Below are 14,705 nucleotides of genomic sequence, written 5' to 3'. Positions count from 1 at the left end.
TATCTTAAAATCTCTATTTGGACTAGTTCGAGGCTTAAATCAACTTAGTTGTACAATTTTGTACAATACCGTCATTTAACGATTTTCGAAGTACCCAAGTAAGCAAACATGTATTTTTGTGTAATAATGGCATAATAAACATATGGAAGAGTCGGGCTTGACATATGACATACCATAATATGTGATGATATGATCGTGTGAAATTTTCGTTATCTATTTTAGGATCATATTAGTATTATGTGGATATAAAATGATAATAAATATTATTTTAACTAATGATAATTACTTAACTGTTAATCATGAAAATTTATTATATCCAAAATAATTTTATTGAATGTAATAAAATAAAATTTTATTTAAATTTTTTTAAATAATTAGTGGTTTTTTAAAAATATTAAAATAATAAATAAAATTGATAAAACTGGTACTAATAACGAAAAAAAAAATCAACATTAAAAGGTGATCGAACTTGGAGATGTAAACATGATGAAATGAAAATGGGAATGGCCAAAACGGGAGTATCTATGGACTAATCATCGTTTAGGAAAGGTAGTAAAGTATGGTAAGATCCGCGGACCGACCAGCAATAAAGCGTAGATTACGATTTATTAAAGATTACAAATTGGCTGAATTTCCCTTCTTAATTGAAAAGACACAATGTTGGTGAGAACAGAGAAAATAGTTCCAATTCCATGGTTTGGTGCATCAGCTAGGATTATTTACACTAATTTTGTCTCTAAATATGTGGTAATGGTCAAACCTAATTTTGAAATTTGGTTCCAAGATCCAACCAACAAATCGGTTCGGAAACTGTAGACCAAACGAGACGGGACTTGTACTCGTGACATGGCAAATCTGAAAAACTGAAACACACGCGCCCATTGGAAGCGTGGGGGAAAGGGGCACGTCCGAAACCGCAGCATTGAAGAAAAACTGGAAATTCTTTTCCTGTCCTCCACGCCTGAAAAAGGTCGCCGATAGAGTTGTAAGTGGGTCTAGTGTAGGCAGCTTTTGATGCTCCGAAATCTCAAAAGCTACGTACTTGCATATTTACCAAAACACCCCTCCATCATAAACAGTCCAAAATTTTTTAATATTAAAATAAATAGAAATTATTTGATTGTTTTTTAATTAATATAGAACATAGCATAAATTGAGTTTTGAATTACTTATTAAAATTAAATAATATTTAAATCTAATGGAATGAAATTCTATAGTTCAATACTAAAATGGAGAGGGACAAATTGGTCTTAGTGGAAAAGGTAATGTTTCAATGACTCTAAGATCGAGAATCTGACTTGTGTCTGTTCACCCTATGAAAAACATTTGTCCCCTTCCTCAGCTCCACTAATTCGAACCATCCCCTTCTTTCTGCCTTTCTCTTTCCCTTTCTTCTTGTTCTTTTGCTGTAGACTACTTTACAGAGAGAAGAAGAAGAAGCCCAAGCCACTGAAATCTACCCATCTTGAGAGTGGCCATATTTCTACTGTCAAAGTTTCTACATTTAGGAACTCTTTCTTTTTCGTAAGTAAATACTACATTTTTGGTTGACAGTGGAGGATAAAACCCAGTTGAAACAAACCCTAGAAACCTTCGAGTACACCACATTTGATCTATAGATTACACCAAAAGGGGCAAAGAAGGAAAATACCCATCTCTTATTGGTTTCAAATCTTGGTCTCTTTATTTTTATTCCCTTCTCTCTAAAACCCAAAACCCTTTCTGAAGAAAAGAACTCAGCTTTGAGTAGCAAAGTAAAGCTCTTTTCTTTACATTCTTCTACCGCTCTGTTGTTTCCCCTGCTATTAACTGAAGAGAATCAAGCAAAAAAAGTCCCAAACTTCTCAAACCCCGGAACCTAACAATGCCAAACCAAAAACCCGTTTTTATCTCCTTTTACAAAGCCCTTCTCTTCATCATTTTCACCAATGTAGCTCTGGTAACTTCCAAATCGACCATTGAGCCCTGTTCAAACTCTGATTCCTGCAACTCCTTGCTGGGATACACTCTCTACACCGACCTGAAAGTCGCCGAGGTAGCTTCCCTCTTCCAGGTGGACCCCATTTCCATCCTCACAGCTAACGCCATCGATATCTCTTACCCCGACGTCGAAAACCACATCCTTCCTGCCCAGCTCTTCATCAAGATCCCCATCCTCTGTTCCTGTGTTGATGGGATTCGAAAATCCGTTTCCACTAATTACAAGACACGCCCTCAGGACACGCTTTCTTCGATCGCGGATTCGATTTATGCTGGTCTGGTGTCTGCTGATCAGATTAGGGAGGCTAACTCGATTGCTGATCCTACTGTTCTTGATGTGGGGGAGAACCTTCTGGTTCCTTTACCCTGTACTTGTTTTAATAATACTGATAATGGACTGCCGGCCATTTATTTATCGTATGTGGTGAAGCCAGTGGATACTTTAGCTGGAATTGCAGCGAGTTATTCGACTACAATCACGGATTTGATGAATGTTAATGCTATGGGGAGTTCTTCCGTTAAAGCTGGTGATATTCTAGCTGTTCCTTTATCAGGTAATTTTTCATATCCTTGTTTTTGTAAAATGTGCGGTTGATATTGAAATTGAAATTTGTAAAGTTTTAATCATCTAAGCGATTAAGCCAATGCCAGTGCCTTGTATGTTTCAGCTGTAAAAAGTTGAGTTCTCGTCTTGCTTATGGAGTAAGGAGTAGGCTTAAATAATTGCTGCAATTGTTAATGATATAACCTTTTGTAGTGTTAGTTGAATTTTTATCCTCCTTTACTAGTTGTTTGCGATGATGAGTTCGAGCAAATGCTACTATTGTGTATTTCTATACTTCATCTTTGGGAATTGAGTGATGGTTTTTCATGCTTTTGCATTATTTATGTCTGGTTACAATGACAATGGAGGTTAAGAGTTTTTTACTTTTGATGCTCGCAGCTTGTGCTTCGAATTTTCCTAAATATGCCTCAGATCGTGGATTGATTGTCCCCAATGGGAGCTATGCTATTACTGCTAGCCACTGTGTTCAATGCAGCTGCGGCCCAGGGAGTCTCAAGTAATTGAGCTGTTTCTTAGCTTGTTGCATTATTGTCTTTTTAATTATATTAGTCTTTACTGTACGGGATTCATTCCCACTATATCTAACGGTCTGGAGTTAATCAGCTTTATTGATTGTGTCATACAGTTTGTACTGCACGCCTGCTTCTTTGGCTGTTTCTTGTTCAAGCATGCAATGTAAAAGTAGCAATCTCATGCTGGGGAATGTCACGGTGCAGCAAAGTAGTGCTGGATGCAATGTCACTTCTTGCACTTATGGTGGTTATTCGAATGGCACCATTATCACTTGGTATGCTACATCTTTTACCTCCTTGTGTTCATTGTTATGCGAAAAGTAATCTCTATATTTGAGTTTTGTTTAATGCTTGAACCCTTTCTACTCGGTGTCTTTGTTCTGCAGGTTGTCATCATCCCTTCAACCTCGATGCCCAGGTAAGAGTTTAGAAAACACTGTTCTTATATGTTGGCATTCCAAAATGCATGAAAAGTGAAGTTGTTCAATTTAGGGTGATTTATACTTCCCTAATCCAGTGCTATGTGAATGTGTATAATTGCATTTTGCATTGAGACAGATGAAAATGATTGAATACGGTAATTGCTAATTAAATGGAGTGGAACGAGATGGTTCTTATATGCTGTCGGTCACCTTTTTTTTGCATCATCTACAAATACAAATATTATTTAATAATTTATCAGAATTCTGAATTTATTTGCTGCCTGATGCATCATTGTTGACAATTCTGCTGCTTTTTTTGATTTTTAATGAAAATTTTGGTTTATGTGACACAACTTACGAGTTTAAATGCTGAGGAGTTGAATGTGAGTTATTTAGATTCATAATTATTTCCAGATGGTCTTATAAGGCTTCTTTACTGATTTATATTTGCATTGCATTTCAAAAAATAATGCAGGACCACGGCAATTTCCTCCCCTTGTAGCCCCACCTTCTTATGTTACACGGGATTCAGTCTTTGCCCCAGCACCTGCACCCCAGTCAGATGGTGCCATAACAACAGTGCCCAAGACTTCTACAGTGCCATCTACTGGGTCACTTCCTGGACTTCCCCCAGCACTTGCTCCTTTTGGAAGTTTATCTGATGCTTCCTCGTTGGTGAATTCATTGGCCACTCTTCCTACTGCACTTATGATATACTTTCTTATCAAATTAATCTCACCCTTCTCATTGTAATTTTCCTTTGTCAATTCTGGTGGGGTTTTGTTTTGTAAGGCTGCTTAGTTTTTGACCTGTCCCACTTGTCTGTTGTATGTAACTTTATTGATGACTGCCCTACATTACTGTGGTGGGAGTTCATATTGCACTAGTGAGTTAATTTTCTTGATTTCTAATCATTCAGTGCAAATCATGGGCAGTTGAGCTTTCGGTTCATTAATTTTACTGAGCTTTATGAAACTTCTTGGATTACTGCATTGTCTTTGCAGGACTACAAAGATATTTACTGCTGTGTTGTGTCCATGTTTCATGATTTTGTTTTATTTATAAAAGGGAATAACTGTTGATTGTGGAATGTTGGTGTGGATAAATTTTGAGTGTAGGAGTTATATTCGAGGCAGAATGAATATTGTGTTAGAAAAATTTTGCCATTGTGTATGCAGAGGTTGACTCTTGAGTGTGCTGTGTATTTGCACATGTTCATTATGTTCTCATCACAATAATTTTTTTTTATTCCGTCTTACGTATCTGCTACTTTGGTTTTGAGTCCTTTTTTAATGTCGGATACTTTTAACACTGGGAGTTTTGGCCTAGCTAGGTTGTTAATATGTCTTGGTTGTCTCACAGCTATGCCGATTAACTCTGTTAATTGCAGATTGATTGTGTTGTGCCTTTTGTTATCCATTTTTAATATCTGAGGCTTGGTGATGAGAGGGAAACAAGCATTTCAATACCTAGTTTGAACATCTCTAGTCTGATCTTGCAGCCACCAGAAAGCAAAATTACCGGATATGTTCATATAGCATGAAAAAAAAAGAAACCTTGCGCCTCTGGTGTCCCAGAGGATGTTGAATGCAAAGCCAAACGTTGTTATATGAGTTTGAAGAGACAGGCTTGATCTTTATACCTTCAAATGCAAACACACTGATGTTAGATGCCAAATATTCAGGACCACAGTGTCTTAAGGTTGAACTGGAAGCAATGGTTGGAATCAGGGCAGTCTGGGTTTGTAATATTCACTTTTATGACATGCTTTGTACTCATGTCATAGGTGGTTGTATCTAATCAGCGGCGGAGTTAGGGTTTTAAATTTGAAAAGATAAAAATAAAAAATTTAATATTTGGAGAAGTAAAATTATAAAATTTGTTAAAAATAAAAGTAAAATTATAAATATTTAAAACAAAAACAAGAGAAATATCATAAATTTTTGAAACTTTGGGAGGGCGGGGGGCCCTACTAGCCCCCCCCCCTCCCTCTCTCCGCCTTTGGATCCAACCATAACATATTATTATGATTGTTCTTTCAGCAGCTGCGTTTATGAGTTATGTCAGTGATGTTAATGTTTCACAAAATGTTTTTGGTTTTGCATGGTTCATTTTCAGACTGGCCAGATGGTAAAGCTCGTTCCAGTGTTGGGTGTACAGAACAAATGCTTCCTAATTCAAGTAGTTGCTTTGCTCAATGGTATATAGTTAAGTAGCATTACTAGCAGGCCATTAGGTTTTGTGGAAGACAAAATTGAACTGCTGTCAGATTGCCACAGGAGTATATTGAGCAAGTGGATCCAACAATACAAATAAATTGTTCAAGCTGGCAACAGTATCCGAACATTCAATTAGTGCCTAATGTCTTCATTTTTCTATCCCACCATATAAGTTTTTTTCTTTTAAACGAGCATCTTATGCAGAAATAAAACTAGTATTCCATTCCAAAGGGGCCCAATTGAGCCATCTGAAATCATCCCTTAAGAAATGGGGACTCTGCTCTTCGGCCCATTTTATGCAAAACCCAGCACTGTACTCAGCTCAGCATTCAGCAGCTCGAAGAACAGAAACAATTTCATTTCCAGTTAGATGTGCTTCCTATTTTCCCAGGAATCCAATTCACTGAAATCAAATCACCAAATTTGCTGATAAAAAAAAAAAAAACCCCCACAATCTTGGAATAATAAAAAAAGACAAGAAAAGAGTAGCAGAAGCTGCCTCCTCCATGGCTTCAGCTCCTTCCAAGCTCTATGCAGGTTCCCCCTTGTTTATTTTGACTGATTTCCTTATTGGGTTTTTCGTTTTGATAAATGTTTTGTTTATTATTATGTTATTTGTTGTTCCAGATGATGTTAGCCTTGTGGTGGTTTTGGTAGACACCAACCCATTTTTCTGGAGCGCCTCTTCTCTCTCTTTCTCTCAGTTTCTTTCTCATGTAATCTCTCTCTCTCTCTCTCTTCTATCCATAACCCTAAAATAAGGCAATCCGCGATCGACATGAATTGACTTTTGCATTTTATTAATTTGTATGTCGGTATTTGTATAGGTTCTTGCATTTTTGAATGCAATATTGACTCTGAATCAACTAAACCAAGTCGTGGTTATTGCTACTGGATATAATTCTTGTAACTATATCTTCGATTCGTCTTCCGATTTGAACCAGAGTTTTGAGAATGGAAGAATGCCTGTTATGTGCTCCAGCTTGTTGCAAAAGTTGGAGGAGTTTCTTATTAAAGACGAGCAGTTGAGTAAGGAGGTACCTGAGGGAAGGATTAAGTCTTCCCTCTTGTCAGGGTCATTGTCAATGGCTCTTTGTTGTATCCTTTCTGCTACTTTAGTGCTTTATTTACTTCTTTTGATGTTAATGTTTGGTTTCTTCATGGTAAACATAGTTGTTTTGAAATTGAATGCTTTATAGTGGTTATAGTGTTATAGAGCCATTTAAAGGATTTGGTTGTTTAATACCAAGTGATGTTGTGTGGGCAGTTATTATTCAGTTGCACAGAAAGTGCACCAAAGAAAGAAGACTCTGTCAATATGTCCTTTACAAGTTGTTTGGTTTAAGTAGATTTTAATAGATATACAGAGAGTGTTTCGTTCAGGAGCCCTCCATCCACATCCTCGAGTGAGTCTCTGAATACTTGATTACAATTTGATTTATTTTCCAAGTTTGATAATTTGCATCTGAAATTTTATCCACCAATTATGCATCACTACTCATTTTAAAATTCTTTCATGTGCTCTATGAAACTGAATATTATTATTATCATTATTTGCTTGGTGCTACAGTTCCACTACAATAAAAATTATAGATACACACATTTTTCTTTTTCTTTTTTTTGTTTTCTGTAATTGCACATGGCTTAAATATGTCCATATCAATTGCACACGCATCTACATAACTTGTTAAATATTAGTGCTGGTGGGAATTCATCTGTCTTCTTATTGTCAATGTGTCATCTTTAGAACAATTTGTATAATGCTAGCTTGAGGTGTTTTTTCTTCCTTGATTATTAGTTGGATGTATATAGCATTCTCATTTTTCAATTGCTCATGTTAGTGCGTCATCTTCTTTTATTTTTGCTTCTTATGAGATCAAAAGGTAATGCTCGTATCATGGTAACCTGGTCCAGGACATCTGCTAGGACAGTGCAGTTTATATCATTATTGGTAATATCGACCACAGTTGCTAGATCAACTGTGGGCCAAACTATACAGCACTTTTGGAATGTTAAATTTCTCAGTTATTGAGCAACAATAAAGAGAGAAATATATTGGTTTAAGCATAGAAGGTTGTATAGTTGTGGATGCTGTAAATGAATGCTAGACAATATAATTTCCTTGTTGCATATTCATAAAAAAATTAAAGTGGTTTAATTTCAAACTGTAAGGGAATAGCCATATTCAAACCTAGAAGAAAATGGAGAGTTTCTGTGGACAGCGTAAGAGAGAACACTAAACATGTGCAAGTTTAACTGATTTATGGTAGTGGATTTTGATGTATTCCCTGTTTTGTTTTTATTACTATGTTTTGCGGTAGTTTACTAACATATGTGGGCAGATCTTATGCTTGCAGGGATCACCAGATGGACCTGAACAGTATGTTCTTTTTAATATATTATCTGTTATTTACAGTTTCCTACTCTGGCCTTTAGACTCAAAGAAGGGTTTTCTTCTTTTCAGATATGTTGCAATCATGAATGCGATATTCTCTGCCCAACGCTCTATGGTACTTGATGTTGCATCTATTATTTCTTTCTCATTGTTTCAATATTTTTTTTCCAAAATTTGTTTTTTCTCATATTTCGCCAGTTCATTATCAGACTAAATTCGACCTACTCTGTGTTTTGCTTATGATGACTTGAATAACTTTAGATAACTAAATTAGTTGTGAAGTTAATTTTCCTTGACTTCTGATATCCTATTCTTTCTACCTCTCGTACCAGCTGTTTGAATTGTTTAGGTATGCATATTCCAGATATCACCATGACAGCACATGGTTGGTTATTTGATCTTAAACTTCTAGTGGAAATATTATTATTGTCATTCCACCACTCCTATCTTGTTTTATAATAGGATGATTTACCTGATGTTTGTTGGTGCAATTTGAATCATTTCTTTAAGTTTGTGGCTGTCATGTTTATTTTTCTCACTCTCTCACTCCCTATAAATATGAATACACACAGACGTGTGCATACACAACACATTTATTTATTATATGGATGTGTAGTTTGTCTTTCTTCATATGTATTGATGTTGTTAATGTGCTTCTTCTTGCAGGTTCCTATAGACTCTTGTTACATGGGCGCTCAGAATTCTGCCTTCCTGCAGCAGGTATTGCACCTTTAGTAACTCATTATTAATGACCTGGCGTTGCAAACAGACATCGGTCTTCCTCTCTCACTTCTACTGATACTCTTTGATGCATGGGAGTTTTAGGCTTCTTACATAACTGGTGGTGTACATCATAAGCCTCAACATTTGGATGGGCTGTTTCAATATCTCATGGTATGTTGTTTTTTCAATTGACAGCAACTTGAATTTATGATTTAAGGTCTGGCTTGTTGCCATGAATTGATACCCTCTCGTACAGATTGATGAACACAACATGATTTCTTGAACAATATGTTTTATACTGTACTTGCTTCTGAGAACAGTACCTTGCAGCCTTGCATAGTTCTAAAAGTGTCCTTTTCTTTATAAATGTTTCTCAAAGTGCATTTGGTTGATGAAAATTTGAGCACATTATTGTACCAATATGTTCTTGGCCTTCTCTGCAGACTATTTTTGCTACTGACTTGCATTCTCGCAGTTTTTTACATCTTCCAAAGCCTGTCGGTGTAGATTTCCGTGCCTCGTAAGTTTTACTAATTGTTAATTGTGTATATTGCAAAACCATTCTTATTTTTTATGGATGTACTCATTTTCTCTCATACTTCTTAAACATGCATTTGTCCTATTGATTATAGATTAAGTTAGTCAAATATTAACCAAGAAAACAAGCTGATATCATGCTTAGTCTGTTAAGAAAAGGTAAGGTAAGCATGGCAGTAACTCTAGCTGAAACACCATAAATATCCTCATTCAACATTTTTTTTGGCGTTACTATGACAGAGAGAGTATTAGATTGATTTTTCCTTTTACAGGCCTAACTATATGTTGCTGAGTTAACATAACTGCTTAAGGCCTCATATCCCTCTACATTCTCCCAGTTAATCACATGTCACTTCTCATGCTCTTATTGCTTTAACTTTAAATTATGAAATGCACTTGATTGAACTCTTGAATTTGCAGATGTTTTTGCCATAAAAATACCATTGACATGGGTTACATATGTTCCGTATGTTTGTCAATTTTCTGCAAGCATCACAAGAAATGTTCAACCTGTGGGTAAGCATATATTACTTTTCTAGCTGCAAGTTAGGTTCTGTAATTTATTTTCTGCTTCCAAAAGTATTCATGCTCTCATCTATTGAACAATTAAAAAAAGAACAGTTCTTTCTCAAGCTTTTCTTGATAACAGTAGAATAGCCATCATCCTTTTATCTTCTTGAAAATCCCAGATATCATTTTACTTCCGTGGCAAAGAATCATCCTTGTATGTAAAGTTGATTGTTATTGTAACTGCAGGTCAGTATTTGGTCAGGCTCAATCCGAGGCTGCTTCAACATCTGACAAAAAGAGAAAGACTCCAGAAACATAAAGTTAACTGAGAAGGATACAAAAGTTCTATTATCTACTAAATTTTGGTGGGTCTTTCATACTTGGCAATTTTTGTTTCATTCTGGACATTGCACAGCTTCCCTGTTTTATTTACAAGCAATGATTACATACATTTTGGTTTCTTGTGAGAGCAAAAGCATTTGCTTGTGCAAACATTGATGCCTACACAGAATTTGTATGACACAGATAATAAAATGTTAAGGATTGAGCTACCATTTAAAGATTTTATCTTCTCACAAACTCATGTATGTTGAAAAAGTTCTAGATGATTATTTTTCCATACATTTTGATTTTCTTCTTGACCTGTAGTCTAATTCTGCTATTTATCACTGCTCATGCTCATGGCGAAAGAGGGGGTGGCATTGGGTGATTGCAGACCAGAGATTTTGCTCCTACCATGAATTCCCTGCTAACCTTCAGAAGAGTTGGATAGTTTTGAGATAAGATTTTAGTACATACAAGGGCATGCCTCCTTTCCTCTTCTTGTTTCTACTGTTCCTCTACCAAACAGTTGAAGCCAAATTAGCAGCAGGGATGCTTTATTGTTTGTAGAAACATTTACTCGTGTTAAACCTGCAATTTTAGGAACTGAGAAAGAAGAAGAAATGGTCAATATAGCTTTTTATATGAGCCCTTTTCCAATTTTATTTTACCAATGTTGTAACAACCTTACGACCCGTTTAGTGTTGGGAAATGCTTATCATTTTGCAACTCAAATTCTCTTAATAAGTTAGTTACTTTTAGTATAACTATTTTGTAATTTTTGGATATCTTTGTCTTTGAGTTTTTATGAAAAATTGGAATCCCAAATCTTGATATACAACATAAATTTTATCGAATGTAAAAATTAAAGACGATAAATTGAAAAACATTTTCCAAAGCACAAGGGACAAGACATTGACCATCTCTGGTCAATCTCAGGTGATCACAAAATGCACATGATTTTGAGGCAGTAACTCTGACAGATGCTGATAAAATGATTACAGATGGGAATTGCCTTAGTTGTTGATCATCTACATTATAAGGAACCATCCAGGATGGTCCAGATAGTTAGTATACCATTTCCAATTATGCCAATCTCTCATACTCGGTCATCTACATTATGTTTGTGGAGGCGATGCATCAGCTGACCAATTTTGTGATGATCATGAATGTCTCCCAACCAAACATCTTGATCATCTTTCCTTCTACAAGTGAATATGAGCAGCAGAGCATGGGGTGAATCAATCCAATTATCCATTAAAGGCGTGGTACCAATTCAAACGTATTTACAATATTTACATTTACACCAACAATGACTTAACAAATTAAGCAAGAATCCCCAAGCACTAATATAGTTAAACAGACTTTTTCTCTGCCATACAGCAATTAATTCATAGAGCCCTCATTACAACTTTGCTGGATGTGTTGATGCCCATTGCAGCAAGTTTCAGTACAGTACGTGTCCTATATAACCTGTCCATGTCAAAGAGAAATTGATATGTTAATTCATTAGATTAGAGATTACATTTGAACACAGCTAATACCTAGCCCACCGTGCTTGACTTCTCAATGCCAAATCTAAAAGCACTCTTTCAGTTACCAAAATCTTCCACAAGACTCAAGATATGCAACTTTAGAGTACAAAGAATTACAGTTTCCAATCTTTAAATGTTTTGGTCCCCAATGCAAACATTGGGTTCTATAATATGGTACAATAGGCTATAAGTTTGTCTAAAATTTCCAAATGATTCTACAGGAACTTAAGAAGTTTACATATTCCGAAGATGTATAAAAGGTATAATTGTTTCAATTAATAACAATCCCTCTTATGCTTAAAAGGATGTTGTGTGGGTGGGGGGAGCCATTTATACCTTTCAGCCAGCTAATAGAGAAGCAGGCTCCATTAATCTTTAGTACTGATCTAATCCTACATGCAAATCTTGGACTTTGATATCCTGGAAAGGGAGTACGCATTGTCACTAGGATCAAAGGCCAATGGTGTACAAAAAGATATATCAGCATGCTTGGCCTCTCAAGCAAAAACAACATCCATGCCATTCTTTTTGACCTTGAGGTATGAAAGGAGACTGACAAATACAAAAGGCAAAGAAACAATACTAGAAGGAACAGTGAAACACACCCAGCCAGTGCAAGACCCCAGGTTGACAAGGCATAGAACAATTTTCCAGCATGCCAAATGCCCAAAACCTTTTCCAATTTGCTGACACCACCTAATGCTTTCAGCAGAGCTGCACATAAACTCACCACAATAAGTAACACAATTTAATATTCAAAATTGAATACAAGAACGAGGGACAAAAGCAAGATAATTAGTTATAAAACCAGTGGAGGATAACACTCTGCTCAAATTCACCAGCGAGAGATTTTGAAATGTCAGGGCAACAGACACATAAAACAGAAAACACCTTTTCAGGTGTATAAACATCAAGGTTACCAGACATGAAAAATGGATGACACATCTAGAATTAAATGCATGGAATTTATTACATGCACAGCTGCCCATCTTCTACTATATAGGTTAATGATGGAGTAAATTGTAATCAATTTCCTTTTTATCAAAAGAATGAAACTGCAATATATAGCATTAAACATCAGGAAGATTTAGCCGGTCATCATGACAAAAAAGGTAACCATACCAGGGAAAATAAATTATCTAGCATAAATCTATCAGACTACAGGTACTTAGGTAGTAAAGTCAGATGAATTAAGCAGCAAACTCACTTTTCTGCAGTTCTTCTGGTGTCAAAGTCTGCAATACCAAGATAAAAAAACAAAAATGAGAATTCGGCATATGAAGTATATCTGAAAAAAATCAGATCAGTAGCTACAAACCTGAGCTTTAGGGTTGGACAAAATGCATTTAGCCATAAAGTTAGCGACCCCATCCACAACATGCTCCTCACTAACAACAATGTAATTCTCATCATCAATTCCACTCCACTCTTCAACATTGCTTGGAACCATTTCATCAGTTACCCATACCCACCAACTCGGCTCCTTTTGGTCAACGTTTATCAGAATTTCAGCTGAATGCATATCATCCCCTAAGACAAAAACAAACAAAAAAAAAAAATCATATCAACTAATCAAGTGATTTACACATTCTTATCATAAAAGGAAAAAACTATTTGCCCAAACATTCTATTATCCCAGCTATGCATCCCACCTGAAACTGTAACAATTTATTAGTCTAATAATGAATTTCTAGATGCACTCATAGATTGGTAGACTCCATCCTTAATTCATCTAAACTATCTGTCACATCAGCAAGTTTAATTAGTTTTTTTTTTTTTTTAATCAGCAAGTGCAATTAGTTGATACAGAAATGATGCGACAACAAGTAACATTACCCTGACATAAACTAATAGATTACGCGATTAAAATCAATGAAAGGATTTAGTATATAAGAACCTGTAGCTTCCTTGAATGGAAACTCAACTTGAGTATTGGATTCGTTAAGAGATTTGAGTCGGGTCAAAAAATCTTTAGAATCCACGGTAGATACCAACCGAGCATAGAGCTGCAATTAATTACATAATTAGGTTCCAGAAATTAGAAAACAAAAATCAAACAAATAAACAAAACAAAATTACGGAATTTACGTACGTCTGGAGGACAATCGTTCAATACAGCAGGAGATTCAGATAGATTGTTGAGGAGTTTTAGGTTTTGTTCGAGAAGATTCCTGAGACGTCGATTTTCGGATTTTAGGGTTTCCAATTCTTTTTCGAGCTTGGAATCGTCATGGTTTTCGGGGGAATCATCGTCGTGTTGGTGGTGGTGGTGGTGGTGGCAACATTCCATGGCGGTCCACGCGACGTCGGCGACTTCAAGGACCGTCTTGGCAACCTCCACAGCTCCATGGCCGCCCATTGTTCTTCGAGGGGAAACCCTAAAATACTGAACCTTTTCTGGCGGGTTTGGATTTGGGGATGATAATGATTTGAAGACGAAGAGATAGTTGTCGTTTCACGTTTGCGTGTCCGACAGTGGTGTGTGACCGTGATCCGCTTTTGTTTAATGTTGTCACTTTGCGAGATTATGTGGACTACCCCTTCAATTATTGCTTCATACTATTTTCTTTTTTAAAAAATAATTTTTAGAGTTATTTATGCTTTATCACATTTTGACCTTTATTTCTTCTTTAATATTCCTGTTGCTTACATTTCCAACATAAAATGAATTAGATATATTTATATTTATACATATGTTATTTGTCTATGCATATAAAAATTATCATTTAAGTGAAAATAAAACAATAAATTCTTACAAAAAAAACCAATAAATAAATTTTAATCATGATACATTAAATTCCTTAAGGATTTATGATTATGAATAGAAGTGATATAAGTAAATGTATTTCTTTCCATTTTTATTAAGTATTTGTTATTTTTTAGATTTTTTACTTGAATCCTATTATATGATAAGGTATTTGAATTTTATAAATATTTGATTAAATTTTGAAATTGTTATTTAAATTTGTATTTGAATATTTCAAAC

The 14,705-nt window shown here is 35.6% G+C and overlaps 3 protein-coding genes across 6 annotated transcripts; 2 read left to right on the top strand and 1 right to left on the bottom strand.

The window, feature by feature from the left end:
- The first annotated feature begins 1,306 nt into the window (after positions 1 to 1,306).
- On the top strand, positions 1,307 to 4,390 carry LOC18592320 (lysM domain-containing GPI-anchored protein 1). Its single transcript, XM_018126356.2, has 5 exons — positions 1,307 to 2,534; positions 2,924 to 3,041; positions 3,171 to 3,332; positions 3,444 to 3,475; positions 3,955 to 4,390. The coding sequence occupies exons 1-5, from the start codon at positions 1,865 to 1,867 to the stop codon at positions 4,230 to 4,232; spliced, it is 1,260 nt and encodes a 419-aa protein (XP_017981845.1). The 5' UTR covers positions 1,307 to 1,864; the 3' UTR covers positions 4,233 to 4,390.
- Positions 4,391 to 5,838: 1,448 nt separating this feature from the next.
- Positions 5,839 to 10,913, top strand: LOC18592319 (basal transcription factor complex subunit-like protein). 4 transcript variants are annotated; one of them, XM_007018974.3, is made up of 12 exons: positions 5,858 to 6,235; positions 6,326 to 6,414; positions 6,526 to 6,796; positions 7,058 to 7,104; positions 8,041 to 8,078; positions 8,163 to 8,208; positions 8,760 to 8,813; positions 8,919 to 8,987; positions 9,260 to 9,336; positions 9,774 to 9,869; positions 10,110 to 10,228; positions 10,554 to 10,913. In XM_007018974.3, exons 1-11 carry the CDS (start codon positions 6,205 to 6,207, stop codon positions 10,180 to 10,182), a joined length of 891 nt encoding a protein of 296 aa, XP_007019036.3. In that variant the 5' UTR covers positions 5,858 to 6,204; the 3' UTR covers positions 10,183 to 10,228; positions 10,554 to 10,913. The 4 variants fall into 4 exon arrangements, with proteins under 4 accessions (XP_088665443.1, XP_088665442.1, XP_088665441.1 ...); XM_088809317.1 differs by lacking the exon at positions 10,554 to 10,913 and adding an exon at positions 10,389 to 10,487 and having other exon boundaries at positions 5,839 to 6,235; positions 8,041 to 8,208; XM_088809316.1 differs by having other exon boundaries at positions 5,840 to 6,235; positions 8,041 to 8,208; positions 10,512 to 10,913.
- Positions 10,914 to 11,416: 503 nt separating this feature from the next.
- LOC18592318 (elongation factor) lies at positions 11,417 to 14,233 on the bottom strand. Its single transcript, XM_007018973.3, has 6 exons — positions 13,812 to 14,233; positions 13,617 to 13,725; positions 13,038 to 13,249; positions 12,927 to 12,954; positions 12,325 to 12,433; positions 11,417 to 11,657 (listed from the first exon to the last, which is right to left on the bottom strand). Exons 1-6 carry the CDS (start codon positions 14,076 to 14,078, stop codon positions 11,576 to 11,578), a joined length of 807 nt encoding a protein of 268 aa, XP_007019035.3. The 5' UTR covers positions 14,079 to 14,233; the 3' UTR covers positions 11,417 to 11,575.
- Positions 14,234 to 14,705: the final 472 nt, after the last annotated feature.

The sequence above is a fragment of the Theobroma cacao genome, chromosome 8 (genome assembly GCF_053813885.1).
Source record: "Theobroma cacao isolate CCN51 chromosome 8, ASM5381388v1, whole genome shotgun sequence".
NCBI classification, from domain to species: domain Eukaryota; kingdom Viridiplantae; phylum Streptophyta; class Magnoliopsida; order Malvales; family Malvaceae; genus Theobroma; species Theobroma cacao.
This window is presented reverse-complemented; position numbering and strand designations above follow the sequence as displayed.

What these genes read in the sequence shown, in the direction of transcription:
- LOC18592320 (XM_018126356.2), top strand. Translation starts at nt 1,865, where the DNA reads ATGCCAAACCAAAAACCCGTTTTTATCTCCTTTTACAAAGCCCTTCTC. An exon ending in TCTAGCTGTTCCTTTATCAG is followed by an intron (nt 2,535 to 2,923) that starts GTAATTTTTCAT and finishes TGATGCTCGCAG; the next exon opens with CTTGTGCTTCGAATTTTCCT. An exon ending in CCTTCAACCTCGATGCCCAG is followed by an intron (nt 3,476 to 3,954) that starts GTAAGAGTTTAG and finishes AAAATAATGCAG; the next exon opens with GACCACGGCAATTTCCTCCC.
- LOC18592319 (XM_088809316.1), top strand. Translation starts at nt 6,205, where the DNA reads ATGGCTTCAGCTCCTTCCAAGCTCTATGCAG. An exon ending in TCCTTCCAAGCTCTATGCAG is followed by an intron (nt 6,236 to 6,325) that starts GTTCCCCCTTGT and finishes TTGTTGTTCCAG; the next exon opens with ATGATGTTAGCCTTGTGGTG. An exon ending in GGTGTAGATTTCCGTGCCTC is followed by an intron (nt 9,337 to 9,773) that starts GTAAGTTTTACT and finishes TTGAATTTGCAG; the next exon opens with ATGTTTTTGCCATAAAAATA.
- LOC18592318 (XM_007018973.3), bottom strand. Translation starts at nt 14,078, where the DNA reads ATGGGCGGCCATGGAGCTGTGGAGGTTGCCAAGACGGTCCTTGAAGTC. An exon ending in ACCAGAAGAACTGCAGAAAA is followed by an intron (nt 12,434 to 12,926) that starts GTGAGTTTGCTG and finishes GTTTATGTGCAG; the next exon opens with CTCTGCTGAAAGCATTAGGT. An exon ending in TGGGGTCTTGCACTGGCTGG is followed by an intron (nt 11,658 to 12,324) that starts GTGTGTTTCACT and finishes TGACATGGACAG; the next exon opens with GTTATATAGGACACGTACTG.